The 18854-nt window shown below is 35.4% G+C and overlaps 2 protein-coding genes across 2 annotated transcripts; both read left to right on the top strand.

Moving 5' to 3' along the window:
- Positions 1-292: 292 nt before the first annotated feature.
- Positions 293-10455, top strand: LOC127800320 (MLO-like protein 4). Its single transcript, XM_052334870.1, has 15 exons — positions 293-635; positions 1774-1831; positions 1930-2159; positions 3183-3299; positions 3392-3473; positions 3585-3691; positions 5007-5081; positions 5362-5447; positions 7548-7597; positions 8455-8495; positions 8611-8781; positions 8917-8952; positions 9522-9589; positions 9690-9750; positions 9832-10455. The coding sequence occupies exons 1-15, from the start codon at positions 513-515 to the stop codon at positions 10171-10173; spliced, it is 1647 nt and encodes a 548-aa protein (XP_052190830.1). The 5' UTR covers positions 293-512; the 3' UTR covers positions 10174-10455.
- Positions 10456-12111: 1656 nt separating this feature from the next.
- On the top strand, positions 12112-18426 carry LOC127798827 (rac-like GTP-binding protein ARAC11). The gene is made up of 8 exons (XM_052332450.1): positions 12112-12689; positions 13391-13478; positions 13614-13723; positions 13848-13911; positions 17236-17300; positions 17433-17498; positions 17595-17705; positions 17785-18426. Exons 1-7 carry the CDS (start codon positions 12591-12593, stop codon positions 17694-17696), a joined length of 594 nt encoding a protein of 197 aa, XP_052188410.1. The 5' UTR covers positions 12112-12590; the 3' UTR covers positions 17697-17705; positions 17785-18426.
- The last annotated feature ends 428 nt before the right edge of the window (positions 18427-18854 follow it).

The raw sequence follows: 18854 nt of genomic DNA, 5'->3' as shown, positions 1-18854 counted from the left end.
TTATTTAAATAATTAATGTTATTATTTTATTTTAAAAATATATATATTTTAAAAAAAGTTAATTTTATTGAATAAAATATTACATTTTTTTTTCAAAATTTCAAAATAATCATATTTTCTATTTTTTTATTTTAAGAAATAATTATTTAAAATTATAAAAACAATATTTTTAAAAATCTCAAAATAGATAATGAAAACATAAAATTAAAAATAAATTAAAAATTAAAAATTAAAAACTAAAAACTGCCGGTGGAAGGTAACTGGTTCAAATGGGACACCATGTTAAGCCATTTGGTAACAGCTCCATCTACATCCTTCGTCTTAATGTCTGGTTAGTTGGGGTTAGTGGCCATCATCAATAACTGCCCAGCAGAGGTGCTGCTGGGTTTTGCATTCCCAAGCCCACGACATCAATCTCAATTAGTGCATTCTCAATAAATGCATATTCTTCTCCCCTATGATACAAAAGTTGATGATCCCTACTGTCATCGACACCGAAAGTTCGATCGGAAATGGCGGAGTTTGAGAGAGGGCGGTCGCTGGCTGAAACCCCCACATGGGCTTTTGCGACGGTTGTCTCGGTCATGGTTGCTCTTGGATTCTTCTTCCATGCCTCACTCAAAAAGTTTGGAAAGGTTAGGGGAAAAACTCTTAATCTTCGCTCACTTCCTTTACGTCCTATCGATGCTTGCATCCCAGCAGAAATGAAATCTTGTGCTTGGTTGTAATTTGGACTCCTCTTTAGATTTATGTTTTCCTTTTATTTATCTTTGTTCATATCTTGAGAGGGTGAGACCTGGTAGCTAATATCATAGAGTTGCTCCTGCCTAGAAGTCAAGGGTTGGAGTTGTATAAATGAGCTATTTAGTAAAAAAAAAGGATAAGGTTGTGTACAGAACTGATCGTCCCTCGCTGTCCTAAAAGAGGGCTGTGAATGAACAGGGTCATTCGTGAGCAGTTCGATTCAGGTCATTCAAATTCAATATTTTGTTAAATAAACAAGCCCGAGTTAGGTTTTTAAGCTCGATAGGTAAATGAGCCCAGCTTGATTTTAAGGTGATTGACTTTGGTTGGGCTGTGAACAAGCTCGTTTCGGTGCTTGATTGTAGGCTCATAACAAAATAATTTATGTTTAAACAATTGAGGATTATTTTTGTCATATTATTTAAATTATTCAAAATTTAAATATATATTGAAATACAATAATTTATATATTCTGCGAGCTTGAAATTGAGCTTAAAATCAATTTTGAATTAGAGTTCATGAAAAGGCTCATTTGAAGCTCATTAATATAAATGAGCCCAAGCCCTGCAAAATTCTAAACAAATGAGCTCAAACCTTAATCTTGAATTCAAGCCTAGCCCAAGCTCAACAAAATTCTAAAAAAATGAGTCCGAGCCTCTATGACCTGCATGGCCCGTCTGCATGACTGCAACCCTATTGGTACGCCCTTTTTAATAACATATCCTTGCCCATTTTTTTATATTTAAAAATCAAATCAAACCAGAATAACTCAGAACACAATTTTTCTGGAAACTTGTACAAAAAATGGACAAGAATACCTTGTTTGTCGCGTTCTCTGGAAATACGGGTTATTGTCAATTTCTGTTCCCCCCCAACAAAAGGAAATTGTCACAATTTTATTTTACTTCCAAGTAAAAGGAATGTGACAGAGCCATGAAGTTCTTTTCAATTTTCTCTACAATTTGTTGTTTTTTGTGTATAGCATTACTGTTTTGTTTTAATCTCTCTTTGCATTCCTTTGTGTAATAGTGGTTGGGTAGGACTAAGAGGATGGCTCTTCTTGCTGCTTTAGAGAAGATCAAGGAAGGTCAAGCATTTGGGTTCTGAGATGAGTTTATTTAGTTTTCTGTTTTTGATTCCTCATTCCTTTTTGGTTTGATTTTTTGGTTGATCCTTTTTGGACAGAGCTTATGCTTTTTGGACTGTTATCATTGCTGATGGGTCATTGGATCATTTTTGTGGCCAAGATATGTGTTAAATCATCAACCTTGAGCGGTCAATTCTTCCCATGTTTACAAACTGACATAAGGAAGCCCGTTTATCTAAGTCAAATTACAATTTTAAGTTCAAATTATCTGAATTATTCAGTTTTTCACGAGCAGCTGAACAACATGCAGAGCAACTTCTGTCCGGAGGTATTTTCTTGCCTGTATATTTCAAATGACCTTATTTTCAAATTACTATGACTACCCTGCCTCATTCAATTTACCATCTTCATTATATTACCATGGCTAATAGCTTTTCTGGGTCTAGGGTAGCAATCTAACTCTGTTACTATGGTGCTAGGACATTTAAATATGTACATTTTGTAGTAAATAGTCCCAGATTGTAGAGAAAGATATTAAATTATATTTTGTCTGGAGGATTGTTATTAAAACTGGAGAAATCATCAAACTAGCTAGTGTAATGGATCACTAGGTTGGCCAGTGTGGTTCACTGGTCTTATCGTTGGTTCTAAAATTGATATATAAGTATAATAGTGTTAGTGTTCAGCTTATATCAATATATTATTGGCAATTACTAACATTAAAAAGATAAAATAATGTAAACACATGAAATTGATAAATAAATATAATGGTGTCAGTGTTCAGGTTATGTGAAAATATTATTGGCAATTATTACATTATAGGCTCTTCTTTGAAGTGTGTTGATATTTTCTCTAGATGTTTTGCTGTAGTGTTACGATGCATATTCTGCAGTTAAACACTCTAAAATGTTCTGTAGTTAAAAACTCTAAAAGCTAATGTTTTGTCCTAACTGCCCCAGGAGGCATAAGAAATACAGGCAGCTCTTTGCCGTGGATGAATAAATTTAGTGGGGAGAATCAATGGCTGTAAAGACAAAGTTTGAAAGAAGATATAATTTTATTAATGCAAGTAAAATTAGGAACATTATAGCTGACAAACAACCCAGACAACAAAGCACATGAATTTTCCCTGTTTTGCAATAGTAGGAGTGTAGGACCACTTCTTTTTATGGAAGTACCCAAAATGTTTTGGCAACCAGTTCTTTTCCTATTATTCTTCCTCCTTAATTGCTAGGAAGGTTATTGATAATTTTTATTGAAATTACAAATTAATTGCATCTTGGGCTAAAGAATTCATTTATCATGTATTAGTAGCTTCTCATAGCAGCTTCAATCTTTACTATCTGTCCAGGGCCACGAATCATTTGCTTCATACGAAAGTCTTGAGCAGCTTCACCGATTCTTGTTTTTTCTCGGTGTTACCCATGTATCTTATAGCTTTGTTGTTGTTACCCTTGCCATGATCAAAGTAAGTAATCCTGCTTCATAATATATTGTCGTTTTACATATAGAATCAAACTTCTTAAGAGATAATTAAGAATTTTCTCATTGTTCATTCAGATTTATAGCTGGAAAACATGGGAAAATCAAGCAAAGTCAATGGCCTTGCAGGAATTACAAGTTGCAAAAGGTTTTGTTGAGGGTAATGTCAAGATTTTTTCTTCTTAAGTATTATTTACAAGTCCAACAGTTTGTTTAGATGGATTCTCTAATTAGGAACCTCCTGTGGTGCTATGCTAAACTTCTAATGTAGGCTCCCCACAAGCTGCCTCTGACAGTATAAGAATGAGGCGATTATCTACTTTCATTTTTCACCAGACTTCCCATCCTTGGAGCCAGCATAAAGTTCTTGTTTGGCTGGTAATGCACCTTTCAGAATCTTGTACATCTGATGATGCTAAAATACTACTTTGATATTTTGTAATTTATGTGTTTCACTGGGAACTGGATTTTTTTGTACTTCAATATCCTAAAAAATAGACAGAAATGCAGCTCAAATCCTTCACATCCCTCGAGTTGCTTTTGCTCTGTACAAATTATGAAGCACAAGAGAAGTTGTAGTTGCAGAATATTATCATATTATTGACAAAGGAAAAAATAAGCATAGTTTATTGCCACATCAATGGTCACAAATGGTTTAGATGATCAGACAGAGAAGATAAATGTTTGAAGTAAACAAAACACTAGACTGTTATACCCAAGAAAACTACATAAAATCATCATAGCTTTTAAAGATCTGTTTTGCAGTCCCATTTGAATTTCAGTGGCTAGATTTAAATTTAGCCTTTTGAATTGAACCCCGGAAGGAGGTAGGTATTTGTTCTAAATTTGCTGTTACGTAACCATTATCCAGTTTTCTGGGAATTACAGAATTTCAATATGGAGGTTTTCTATGATCATGAAGTTTAGCCTAGGGGATATCTTTTCAAGAGTCTTCCACTCTGCTAAGTGAAAAATAGAATAAAAGGCCTAATTACCAACATGAACTTTTGTTTTTCCAGATTGGTCAGCAAAATAGTGGGATTTAAGGTTTGTGATTGTTGTTGTATTGGTCAGCAAAATATGCTACCTTGCTTCATATTACAATCAGCTTGTACTTTTAGATTTTGAATCTATATGGTTCCATCAAGTCAACCGTTTTTTACATTGAGAGGCTATTTGTTGAGTGAATGGTATTCCGTGTTGGCCATTTTGTCCTTTCATCTCTTCAGTAGTTGGGATCTTTTATTTATGCAGAGTTTAGTAGATCACTCTCATTCTTCTATATTCAAAAACAATAAAATTTTATTGAATCAGATGACAGTCCATGACATGGGGTATTGACCTTGCGCTAGTAAGATTGTTGGTACAATTTGCTTTTGTAGTACTTGCACCTTTTTTTTATGCTTGATACTTCAAAATTTTATATCATCCATCTTGAGCTAACATTGAAATTGTTTCACTAGAGTTAAGTTTCATGCTAGTTTACTCTTCACATTCTTAAATTATTGAAAAATTGTCATAAACACAATTGGTAGGTCCAAAGATTTTTCTAGCTAACTAGTTTTGGTGTTGCGTGGTTTCTCACTGAATGCACTATATGCTGGTTTTCCTTTTTGGTGATAATGTTGCTTTAGTGGTTTGGCCATTTCCTAATTGATTTTAGAGTTCAATCTGAAGCTATTTCAGTATACAGCTCTGTTTCAGTCGCCAGTTTTGGAGTTCTATAAATAGAGCTGACTACATGGCTTTGCGCCTAGGCTTCATTTCTGTAAGTGCTTCACATCACATTGAACTGGATCTTTCCTACCTCTACCTTTCATTGTGGACAAATTTTAATGGGTTTACCAAATGCAAACTGCTCTATCATTTCTGTACTAGCCATAGAATCACATCTCATGTATGTGTTTCTTCAACATAAGCTCACAGCATAGAGTGCTATTTAATCATGAGATCATAGTGTGGGCTATGATTTTGATCTTATAGGTGAATATTTCTTTCTGTCTATTTGTTCTTTTTAGTATTTTTTGTCTTTGGTCTTATTTTTCCAGACTCATCAACTACCATTCACATATGATTTTCATAATTATATGCTTCGAAGCATGGAGGAAGAGTTTCGTGATATTGTTGGCATCGGGTATGCTGTTTACTTAGTTTCGGAGACTGGAGTTGCGTTTCGTATTTTTATCTTAATGCATCTGAATATCTTGTTTATTTGATGAGACCATATATTGCAAGCTTGACTTGTATTGAACATCTCCAATCGAAACAAAGTGACATACTTGCAGTTGCTAGATAAAGTGCAAGTATCCTCCTAAGATTTGTGGTGCAAGTTCAATCAATCCTGAAACATAATTTATATCACTTACTCGGGAATATTGTGCCCATTAGCTTTCGGGCATCCAAAGTGAACAGTTATGTCCTCAACTTTTGAGGTTCCTCATAATTTATAGTATCATGTGGAATTCTGCTATGTTGTGGAAAGAAAAGAAAAAGAAAGGAAAACACATTTACTTGGAGGATGGGAGATTATGAAGGATGTTACTTATAGGAGGAACAAGTGAAGTGGTTGAATTGAAATGTCCAACATCTTAATTCTTATGTGATTGTAAAATCTCTTAAAGATAAAAGGGAATCTTTATTAGATGACTATACAAACATATTTGTTATGTCGTTCAAATTGTTGGGTAATAAAGTATCAACATGTGCAAAATATGAATTCAATTGTGATGATAATGTTATGGTGGATGCACCAATTATACAAGAAGGACAAAATAAGAAATGAGATTATCTGTAAGATGGTAGGAGTGGCACCAGTTGAAAACGTGATTAAAATGGATTGGACATGCGAGTAGAAGACCAATAGACACACTTTTGAGGTGAGTGGATGAGAGAGAGAGAGAGAGAGCGAAGAAACCTTGGTAAAGAACCCTACGTAACGTTGAGAGTAAAAATGATAATATAAATGATAAATTTAGTTGCATGCTTCTCGAGGACTTCTCATGGCCTCAAACTGCATGTCACTGGTTTTTGCATCCTTCGTGCTGGTGCAAAGTCCAAAAGTCCAGGTTGCCTTGCTTTTTTTTATAGGGGCAAATTTGCCTCACTGGCTTCTTGCTAGCTGAATCTCTAATCTGAGTTTCTCAAGCTAAGGGCAGAAATGCTCCTGAAATTGTAATTTTCACTATTAGCTTCTGCTGATTTGAGTTTTCCAAAATAAACTCTGTGCATTGTTGCCATTTTCTTGTAGATTTTTCTAATCCTTCCTTCCTGTTCTCCTTAACGAAACTCTTTAATTTTTTTTTTTTCCCAGAATCACATAAGTCTTCCTTTCTTGATATAACCTACAACCTAGTTTTTCTTCATTATATGTGTAGAAGCATTTAATGCCACCTTTAACTTCTCTGGCATTTTAGTTCAGTAGGCTAAAGATCACTTTTTCTTTCGTTAAAGTTTAATTTCTTTCTCCTTACCTTTATTATTACTTAAAAAAAAAAACTTCTTTGGCATTTTTTCCTTTTACTAGTATCTCATTTGCACATATGATGCTTTACTTGCAGAAAGTTATCTGCATGAAATTTCCCTTTCCATTTGAAGGATTTATTAAATGCATAACTGAAAGAATCGAAGATGTGATATTAGATAAAACAACTCCCTTTTATATGATTAGTGGTGGTTTATTTATTTATTTAATTTTTTTTTGTCATGACCTTGGGTATATTACTTGTATCCATAAGTTCTAAAGCTAACTTTAGCTAACATTGATGGGTGAGGTTCTGTGGTGTTTCAAGTGGAGTTGGAATCAATCAATGTGCATTATCATGATGGTGCAGGTGATTGTAATGCATTTAGGCCTAACTATGAGCCAGAATTTTGGTGATATGTGATTTGTGCTCTGATAAGGATGCAGAGGGAAGTTTGTCACAGCACAATCTCACAATAATAGTACATGGAAATGGAGCAAATATTGGGTATCATATGTGCTCTTATGAGTCCAAAACTTAACTTCATCTAGTACTTTTAGTTAGATTTCATGTCTTACAGTTCTTTTATTTTTCTTTTGTTTCTTGGGAGGTTTCCTGAAATTATTTAGCTGTAAAGTGATTTTCCTAGTGAAACATTCCTGCTCTTTGTTTTTGGTTGTCTGACTTATATGCAAATTCACTGTTTGACATTAATTTATAAATATGAATGTTGCTTTACAGAGAATATGATAATCTGTGTGCTTCTTTTGCAGTGTGCCCCTCTGGATTTTTGCCATTTTATGCATTTTCCTAGCATTTCATGGTAATTTCCCACGCATCTTAGTTTTTTTTGTATGTGGATAGGACCGAAGGGCATGTTCTTAGGCAAGCATATAGATTAGGTTGAGCTACAATAATATTTGAACTCAGCCAATGGATTACAGATTGCAGTGCCTTGCTCTTTCATGGCAATGGGATTCTATGGCCATCTTGACACAGTGCCATCAAAATCATTTTCTTTTTTAATGATATGTTTGGAACTTGGATTTTTGAAGCTAAAAAAAAAAAAAGGAATGGAAATGCATATATGAAAAGAAAATAAAGAATTGATCTAGATTTTTTTGGGTTTTTTGGTTGACGTAGAAAATAAGATATTTATTAAAAAAATCATTTTTTGGCCTGGTTCATATAGATGTATGATATTTTTTTTTATCTCCTTCATTTTCCTTTCCTCTGAAACATCCTAATTCCAAATATAGCATTCAGATGCAATGAATTTGATCATTAAAACTTTGCCTTTTGTATTGCTACTTTGCCTTTCTGATGCCATACTAGAGGTAGAAATTCATCATTAAAACTTGATCTTACAATGAAATAAGATTCATTACCATTAATTAGTGGAAGTTTCTCATTAGATGTGGGCTCTCAAGGAAGTTTGTGCCCCGAATTTACACTCTTGTGGTCAGTGGTGATTACTGTTTCCCCTATTTTGTTATTGATGGGTTTATTGTTTTTAAGAACAATAATAGCATACAACACCTGAACAAAGCATTCCAGTCCCATGCAATGAACTAAGGTCCCATTAGCATCAGTTGTACTGAGCTTCATACTCTCTAATTTATTTGTAAATTCTAAGTACTGAAGCTGATTTCCTGCCCATGATTGCAATGCCATGTTCAGGAACTAATCTTTACCTTTGGCTTTCGTTTCTTCCACCCATTGTGAGTCCTCACTTTTCCAATTCTTTGCATATGTTGTCTTGTTCTCCCAGTTCATGATGCCTTTCTTTTCACTTTTCGTTCTCATCTTTTCTTAAAAAATTTGTATATGGGAAAGTTGATCCTGGCAATTGGTACCAAGCTGCATCTCATAGTCGTAAAGCTGGCCGTTGAAATCATGGATAGATGCCCAGTGTCCGAAGCTCAACACTTCAACCTGAGGGATGACCTCTTCTGGTTTAGGAGGCCTCGGCTTCTGCTTTGGTTATTACAGTTTGTGTCTTTCCAGGTAAAATCAGCAGAAACTTATTTATGCGATCACTTGTGAAAATTTCTATTTTGAAATGCCTGCTTGGTCAAAATGCAGAAAATAAGAATCTTTCATCTGACTTGCTGACTTCAGCATTTGACATTTGATTTGCAGAACGCATTTGAGATGGCAATGTTTGTTTGGTCACTGGTAAGCACTTGTTATTCTTTTATGGAAGGCTATTGATGTATCAATGGAACTTTAATACATAAAAAATAGAACTAGGATTATGAGTACTCTTCCCTATACTCATGGGTTTGAGTTATGGAAATAGCCTATTTGTAAAGCAATGGGTCAGGCTGCATATAAGAATTACCCTTCCCTTAATTCATGCAAAGTAGAAAGCCTCGTGTGCTAGAAACGCCCTTTCTTTTTAATCATTTTCCTTTGAGGAAAAGTTTACGCTCTAGCTGTTCCCTGTTACAAGTAGAACGCCTTTCATAATTCCCCTAACGTGAACCACCAACATTAACCAATGGCACCAAAGAGTAGGCTCCTGGAAGCTCATGAAAAGCTACAGCAGGGTATGCATTTGTGCATATTCTTGTGGCCAATAGCTTCCAATAATAATCTTGGCTGCCTATTGCTGAAAGGCGGCATCCAAACAAGCTAAGTTAGTAGGGAAACATGAATATAACAGATGAAGGTATCATTGTTTACCAAGGAGCACTGTTTATTTTGGTAACCAATATATGGCACTAACTTCAGTTTTCTTCCAGTGGGAAACTCGAGGATCGTCATGTTTCATTGAGAAACGTAGCTTCATTGTGATCCGGTTGACATTTGGGTACGTGATCATGAGATACTGAATCCTTGTGAGTCAGAAATATCATTGTCCACTCATAGCAGTACATCATTAACGGGTTGTCATCTACTAATTTCTGCAGGCTTGCCTCGCAGTTCTGGTGTAGCTTCACTACATTCCCGCTCTATGTTATCGTCTCACAGGTGGCTTAAAACAACTTACCTTCTCCTCCTCCTGCTCTTGCTGCTGTAATTCTCCTCCTCTCACTATCTATTTTGATGCAGATGGCCTCAAAGTTCAAAAAATCCATTGTTTCCAGAAATGTAAGAACAGGGCTGCATAGATGGAAGAGAAGGCCCAAGGCCGGGCACGGCGTTCGCTCTTTAACCGTCTCTCAGGCATCAACATCTACCGTATCATTGGATTCTGCAGCCAAGGTGGTAGAAACAATCGGCAGTGACAGTGCTCCCTCTAGCAGCGCCGAAGGAGGTTCTTCAAGAGGCAAAGACGACACATGGGTCTCTGTTCAAAATGCCTCTGCATTGCTGCAGGATGAAACCTGCGAGATTTTACCAAGCTCCACTTTACGAACATCCGCCCAACAACAGCCATTGCAACTAACTTAAGCACCGGAGCGCGCTTTCTCCTTACAAGTATGGCGTTGAGTTTGTAGTTTTCTGTCTTTTTGGTGTCCAAAACTTAAGACATATGAGTTGGGATTGAAGGGCTGTAGATTTTATTTGGATTCATCTTGCAGTTATCATCCAAGAAAGGTTTCAGAATTTCAGATTGTAGTTGCCACATTCAATTATGAGAGCTCCCAAGCTTCCTTCCAAGCTTACTACACTTTGTTGTTGGGAATTCCTATAATGGAGAGAATCTCTAAATTACTGAATAATACTATGAATATATACATTGAATCTCTATATATTAAGAAATTATTTATAATTTTTGTAATTAATAGTTAGTAAATTTTTTAATTTAATGAAGTTAGAGAGTAACAATATGTCAATTTTTACTCGAATAGACTTTATCTTTTACTGGAGTAAGTCACTCATTTTTCAACATATTTTTCTATATATAATTAGATCAAATAGCGGTAAAGGATAATTTTTCGTTGTTTATAACATTATTTTAATATGTGATTAATAAAATTAAAATATCAATAGTCACTTAAATTATAAACTTCTCTCTGTTTTCATTTTTGCATCTCATTTTTTTCTCCCATATTTATATTTATAACCTATTTTTATTTAGAATGGGTTTAGTAGGTTTTTTTTTGTTGTTGTTTTTAGTATTTTTAAATATTAGGTATACGAAAATAAAAACAAAAAACATATATGATATAAAACGAAAATAAGGGGACAACATTTTTCAAAAAATAAGTAATAGAAATGTGTAAATGAAAAAATATAGGATTTTTTCCATAAATATAAATTTTAATATAAAAAATTATAAAAATTAGTTATTCAATTTAAAAATAAACATAACTTCCATAATGCATTTAAACAAATTTTGAAAAAAATAAAAAATTTTGAGTTAGAGATGAAAAAATTAAAAATTACGAAAACGTTTCTAAAATTGTAAAAATGGCCCAAAAATAATTTTTTGACGTTCCTAAAATAAAAACGCTTTTTTAAACTTCAAAACGACAATCCGAGAAATTTTTGTGCTAGTTGAAGAGTTTACTTGTGACAAAATATAATAGACACCTAAAATAATAAATCACTTTTAACATGTGAGTTGTATTATAGATATATAATACAATTAAAAAAATATTGTATATTTTTTCTAAGTTAATAATAATTTTTTTAAATGATACTATTACTTTTAATTATAATTTTAGTACCATAACACAATTATTTACTAATTTAATACCAAATGACACCTAAGCTTACCGAGTTTTTCTCAAATTTAAGTGTCGGGAAATATTAATTGAACTAGAGTTATAGGCCAATAAAAGATACGTTGGTTCAACGAGTAGATCTAGGGTTGATAGAAACTCGCTCGTTAAATCAAATCATATTTTTTTTTTCTTAATTTTAAGTTCAAATCTTTTGACATGTAATAAAAAATTATTAAATTTGGACAAACATCCACAAAATCCAACGAGTCTTTGTTTGACACAAAATGTGACCTTATCCCACACTAAAATAATGAATAACATTATTTAACAAAAAAAAAAAATAATATTATTTGAGTGTTGGGATACCGCGAAATCGTGAGTTCGATTATGTCTCTGGGTAAACATGTGTAATCGTTTATGTCTATCTTAGGATCCAGACTCTGAATTTTGACTTACAACGAATTTATTTATATATTTATACCAGATCAAGATGGATCGTGAATTTTAAAAAATGTGGAATGATGCGGGCCAAATACTATTTATTATTTGAAACCTTTCGAGTTTTTTATGTTAAAAAAATATTTTATTTGGGTGTTAAAAGTCATGGTTCTAACAAACAAAATAGTGAATTTTTTAGAGGAAAAAAAAAGAAAAAAGATGGGAGAAGAATACTAAAAAGGAAAGCCACGTGGGAAGAGGGCAGTTGGGGGCGACAGAGGCGCAGGGAAGAAGAGGCGGGGAACGTAACAGACAGTTGAGTTTGTTGGGTTTGGTTGGCGAAGAGAGGCCGGCGAGCGCTTCAACGGCCTGAAAACCCCTCTAATCACAGTCTTCGTCTTCTTCTTCTTATTTCTCTGTCCCTCTCTCTCTCCTTTTCTTTCTCTCTCTCTCTCCCCCTAGATCTCGGTCTCCCCCACAAAATGACTTCATTCATTTCATCCTTCTCTGTCTCTGTCTCTATCTAGGGGTTCGAAGTTGGGGCTTGAGTTTGAGTCAGTCCCCTTTGCTCTAATTAGGGTTTTTTTAATGCTCATTCTTGGTGGAGTCCCTCTCGTTCTTGCTTCTTGTAATCGGAAAACGGGAGACGACGGAGCTCTGTGGATTTGATCAGGTCTTCTGAAGAAGATCTGAAGCTTTTTTTTTTTTTTTTTTTTTATCTGTTATTTTTTTTTTCGAGAAGTGAAACAAAGAGGAGAAATGAGCGCCTCGAGGTTCATAAAGTGCGTTACGGTGGGGGACGGTGCCGTCGGCAAAACCTGTCTTCTCATATCTTACACCAGCAATACTTTCCCCACTGTGAGTTTAGTCTCTCTCTCTCTCTCTCTGGCTTTGGGTTTTTTAGTTCCCCCGCAATGTTGAGAATTCGATTGCTGCATTTATTTGGTTTTATGCGTGCTTGTGGCTCAGTTTTGGGAATCAATTATGAAATGCCGCTTCCCTTTTTAAAGAGTTGTGTGTGTGTGTGTATTTTGAAAAGAGGGGATGTAAATGGGTCCTAATTAACCCCATTTGACATTAGAATGAGTATAAAAATAAGATATAAGTGGGTTAATTTGTGTGTTGAGGAGAGGGGATGTAAATGGGTCCTAATTAACCCCATTTGACATTAGAATGAGTATAAAAATAGGATATAAATGGGTTAATTGGGGCCATTTACATCCCTATTTCAGAATCCTGGCAATGATTTGCGAAATGACATGAAGGGCAACAAATAAAAGAAAGCTATTTTCCCTTTTCCTCTCTCTCTCTCTCTCTCTCTCTCTCTTTGGGTGGATGGGGAGGGTGGGGGATGGTTTGCCAGGTTTCTTGTTATTATTATTTCCATGGTTATTGATTATTATACTATGAGTTTCTATTGATTGAGTAGGGCAGTATTTGAGGTTGTTTCGTGCAGTTGGTTTATTCTGAACGGGTTGTGATTCATCTAGCGGGTGACATTATCGTGATTAACTGTCCATGGATTTTTGTTTTTTGTTTTGTTTTTAATGAATGAACAGGATTATGTTCCCACTGTGTTTGACAATTTTAGTGCAAATGTGGTCGTCAATGGGAGTACCGTGAACCTTGGATTGTGGGATACTGCTGGTAAGTTTGCAATTTTTAGGTTTCTTGTTTCTTTTCTTTGTGTACACATAGACTGGTTTGGCAGCATAATGCATGTGTTTTTGTGCATAGAGATGAATGTTATATCGCTTTGAAGGTTGTTATTTTATGGAACAGGGCAGGAGGATTACAATAGATTAAGACCATTGAGTTATCGCGGGGCAGATGTTTTCATCCTGGCATTCTCTCTCATTAGCAAGGCCAGTTATGAAAATGTTTCCAAAAAAGTGAGGATTTGATGGTTTTATATATCAAACTGCTCTCCCTCTTTCTGAAATTTTATCATTTAGGAACATTGGAATTTATTAAATTCTGATGAAAACATCTGTGCTTGTACCTCATTCATTTCAGTGGATTCCCGAGTTGAAGCATTATGCTCCTGACGTCCCTATAGTTCTTGTTGGAACAAAACTTGGTTAGTCTCCACTTGACTTGTACTGATGATCATGGCTTGCAAAGCCTCTGTCTTTCTTCTGCTTTTCTCCGAGTACTTATGTTAGCTTGAGTATATTGCTCTTCCATGGGTGATGATACAACAATACATTCCAGAAATACAATTGGCACGTCTATAATCACTTAGGAAATCTTTTCTGCTAAGTTGCACTTTGGCCACCTCAATCTGGTTGGATGAAAGAAGCAAATGATTCTTTGATCAGTGTAGAGTGTTCTTGGTCATTTTGTGCCAAATATGAAAAACATTATTTTAGGGACTTATGCTTATGTCTGGTTGCTAGCTTCCAAACTGCATTGTTAGGGAGCTAGATGGAAAGGCAAAGAATCCCTTTTATTTGTGAATGTGTTATGAGAAACGAGGTTTTATTGATTGCTATGTAAATGAAGGAAAACTTCCCCAACATGGAAGTTTATGCATTCCCCTGATCAAATGTACCCCTAAATGGGAAAACCCTTGTGCCGGTTGTCTGTACCACATGGGTCTAATGTGAGTATCAGGTGTGGGTGTGTATCCAGATATTGGATATCCTAGGTTGTTAATCTTAACCTACAAAGACAGTATTCAAAACTGGGATATGTATACATGCACATGTTGATAACATTGAGGATATAATTGTTTGACCTAAGATGATATTTGTTACAGTGATATACTTGAAATTAAATGAAAATTAGGATGAAATAGTAGAAATCTATCTCCCATCAACGTTAGAAGCAAGAAATATTTCTTTACCATCAAATGTGAGTTTTTCTTTTTTAAATATCATAAAAAATAGACGAACTTCTTTGAATATGGGAATTAAACCAATAGTCCATGCCTTTTTATCCTTTTCATATCTAGCAAACATAGGTACGCAAGGGGAACATGGAAGAGTTGTATGACATTATTGATTGAAACCTGGCCAACTCTTTCTTCTATATATGCTGAGGTTTAATGCTTTGCTAAACTAATTGTTTTGATTTTCTGATAAGTGACCATGTATAGAAAAGCAACACCATAAAGGTACAAACATGAAAGAAAGAAGGACAAAACAGAAAAATCACCTATAAAGCTACTAGACTGAGAACCATCTCAAAAATACACACAATAACAGCAACAATCACAAACCTTAATCTCACAAGGTGGGCTCAATAATATACATATTAGTTGTAAAATATCCATAAGAAAAAAAGAGAAACTTCAAAACAAAAGGACTATCAAGAATTGCAAGCTATTCCTAGGCTATATGAATTATAGACCTCTAGTCATCTCTACGATAAACATATCCTCTGTAAGGTTATTATCCCTTATGTCATGTTTCAGAGTTTCCCATCAAGTTTTATTACTTTTCCTTTCCCTCTTTTGCTATTAATTTCCTCCATTTGATCCAGTCAACTCAAGGGTGCACCTATCAGTCTTCTTCTTACATGTCTAAACCATCTTAAATTCTTAATCAAGTCTCCTTGTCTTATCTTCAAAGGTGCCACTGACCTTATTACATATAATCCTATTTCTTTTTGTATTGTTACACAATCACCATAATATCCTCACCAACTACACTCATATTTTACACGATGTATTTAATTGCCCAACATCTTGAGCCATATGGGAAAGAAAAAGTTCCATTTAGCTTTAAAGGGTTGTTAGGATTGCATAAAATGTTGGATGGACTCCATTTTAACCATCCAACCTCGATTCTAAGATTAACATTGTCCACAATCTCCCCTTGTTTTTAAACAATTGATTTAAAATATCGAAATTGACCTTTTAAAAATCCTTTTCCTTTGTTCTCCTTAATGACCAAACAATTGAATCTCTTATAACAAGAACTATCCAATTTTTTTTTTTTTTTGTCTTGTTTTGTGGAATAACTTGATCTCCAGGGCTGTCCTCTCTCATACAAAAAAATGATGAAATGAGAATGGTTTGCTTCAAAAAATCTTTCAACTGCTTCTTGCCTTTGAAAGCCTGTTGTTGTACTCGACCCCACAAACTGCAACAGCATTCCAAGCCTTTACCCCACCATCTAGGGTTGGTTATGACTCCTCAAACTTAAAAAAGAGAGACATCCTACCAAAACCAACAACCACCACAATCTTGATACCCGTACATCCTGTTACATAATGGATCAGATACCGATCTCAGCACCGCTAATTAAATCCCAAACAAGCAGAAGAACAATCACCAAATCACCAGCCACCGTGCAATGGATGAGAGATGCTCAATGGACTCGATGCTTAACTTGCTCATAAAACAACAATCCACGACAATTTGTCTCCTCTTTCTGAGATTATTAGAATTTAGATATAAGAATGGCCCAAAGGCTTTTGTCCACATAAAGAAGGCAGTCCTAGGAAGGGGCCTTAAGTACTCAAAATAGTTTTTTGAGTAAAACAAGTCAGTCCTCTGCTCAAATAGGATCCCTATAGAATGAACAAATAAATAATCTCCCTTCTCTTGGTGGTGCTAAACCCAATTCTCCGCTCTTTTGTTTGGCTGAGGCGTAATCTTGGAGCTAAGTAGAAAGCTCAAAATTTAGCTCCCAACATTGGAGGTTACACCTAAACTAAGGATTGAAAATAAAAACGCTCATTATAGATAGACCCCTTATTGCTCTCTAAGCAATACAAGTCAAGGATGATGTATCCAATAAGAAACATCCTTGTTCTCCCCTCTTTTTTTGCCTTGAATAGGTCTATGACCAAAATCTCTTTCTACTCTCCCCTCCCACCTAGAATGGATCAACACAAAGAAAACTTCCCCAACATGCCAAATGCCTTTCCACAACCTAACATTATAACAAGACTTGTCCCTGCTAGTCAACCACTCCCACCAATCTAGCCCAATCTTATCCATTATAGCACCCTTCCAAAGCCCACATAGGACAACTATGATCTACCTTATCCAGGCTTTCTCTCTGATCATAATTCAAGGTCTTTATGCTGTTAAAGTGGAGAATTGACGGTTAAAAGATTTTATGTGGAAAACATATTGACTTCTTACTTAACATACTTTGCTACTGATTCTTTTCACCCGGAATTAGTTCTATTTCAATTATATAAGGCTTTGCTGTCAGTTTGGTTGCTTCAGTATTTAGCACTCTCTCCTATTATTGATCCTTTTTTAACACCTTTGGAATTGGAAAGTCAATGACTCAGCTGTAATACTCACCTGGTATTACACATTTTGGAGCACAGTTCCAACTGTTGCCACATTCAGTTGCTTCTTTTCATTCTTTTCTAGTTAAAGGCTTTATCCAATCATGTAAACTGTAATTGATTTTCACAATTATGGCAATGATGGCCTCAGATCTTCGCGATGACCAGCAATTCTTTATAGACCACCCTGGTGCTGTGCCGATTACAAGTGTTCAGGTAAAAGCTGCTTCTTGACATGTTGTTAGCTATTGGTCAATTAGTTTAGCCCAGTTTTTTGACCACTTTGATTTCACTTCTTTCATACGTATCTTATTTTCTGATTTACCATTTCTAACTTCTTTGTTGAAGGGGGAGGAGTTAAGGAAGCAGATTGGAGCACCTGATTATCTTGAATGCAGTTCAAAAACACAGCAGGTATCATGTTTCTTTGCCATATCACAAAGTCTCGTGTTTCTTTCTGGATGTTTTGGTCTTTATTGAATGGTGCTTCTGGAAATATCCTTATGGCAGAATGTCAAAGCTGTCTTTGATGCTGCCATCAAAGTTGTGCTCCAGCCACCTAACAAGAAGAAGAAGAAAGGAAAGACACAAAAGGCCTGCTCCATATTGTGAGCGGTTAAGGTCTGCAAACAAGATCCTGCACCATAGATTCCCACCATAACTGTTTCTTCTATGCTTGATTCCTGCCTTTGGCTTACAGGAAGCAACAAGAGGTCGTGGTATGCAATCTCCATTGACGATACTGGTGATTCATTTCAAACTATGAGGTGGAAGTTTTATTGCATATTGTCGCATTCCCTGTTTGTATAGGCCCATTATGTTATGCCCACCTCGTTCTTCACACCCGGTTTTGTTATCTCCGCTGTATTTGATTTACCGGAAGATCCCAGTGGTGAGAACTAGTTTTGCATTTCAGATATGCAGTTATATTCTTTATTCCGAATCTCAATCTAAATCTTCATTATAGTAAGTTGGCTTAAGACAATGCTAGTTTAGGTGCATGCCTGACATGTCCTGATCTATGAATGTTGCATTCAATAACGTAGGAGAATGCTGCCCGTGTCAGCTCCCCTAGCCAAAGATTTAGGCTTCAGAATGAATCTTCTGCAAGCCAAGTTTCCTTTGGAGTCTCTGCTGCATTTCTTACCAATTTTTCCATGGGTGTCGAGTGTTTTGTAAGGGAAACTTCTCTGTTTCTTTATTTTGTGGATCCATGATTTCGTAGGGTTTGGCCCTTTAGGCCAATGGAAAAAGAACACCTACCAAATGATGGTATGGAGCTCTCATACCACCTTTTGTTACAATAAAATGACCTCTGTTGGATAACATACAGAGATGAATTTTGATTGCGATGGTTTTTCAGTGACAACTCGGACGTATTGAAGTTTGTTGGAAAAGGACATTTGAAGAGTTGACTGCCACTTGTGATTGGATATTAGGGTTTATTATAAAATTGTGCCCAATTTGTTGATGGAAGAAACCCGTGCAACATGTGGCTTGTGAACCTCCTAAAGGGGCAAAATGTGATTTTCGTTTACTTCCTGCATCTCTATGGTTATATTCATTTCCATAACTATAACTGCAAGAATAATGGTCTTGTTGTGGAAAATGTTGGCCAATTTGATTGTGAAACCAATGTGAGGGTAATCTGGACATTTTGTCTAGCCAACATATCGAATTAGCCAATATTTTCAGCAATAAAATCGTTGCCCTAACCACAGTCCGGAGGCTGTGAAAGGAGTGTAGAACGTAGTTGGAGAATGGAAAGCA

The sequence above is a fragment of the Diospyros lotus genome, chromosome 4 (genome assembly GCF_014633365.1).
Source record: "Diospyros lotus cultivar Yz01 chromosome 4, ASM1463336v1, whole genome shotgun sequence".
Lineage (NCBI taxonomy): Eukaryota > Viridiplantae > Streptophyta > Magnoliopsida > Ericales > Ebenaceae > Diospyros > Diospyros lotus.
Note: the sequence above shows the minus strand (reverse complement) of the source record. Positions and strands in the feature narration are given on the sequence as shown.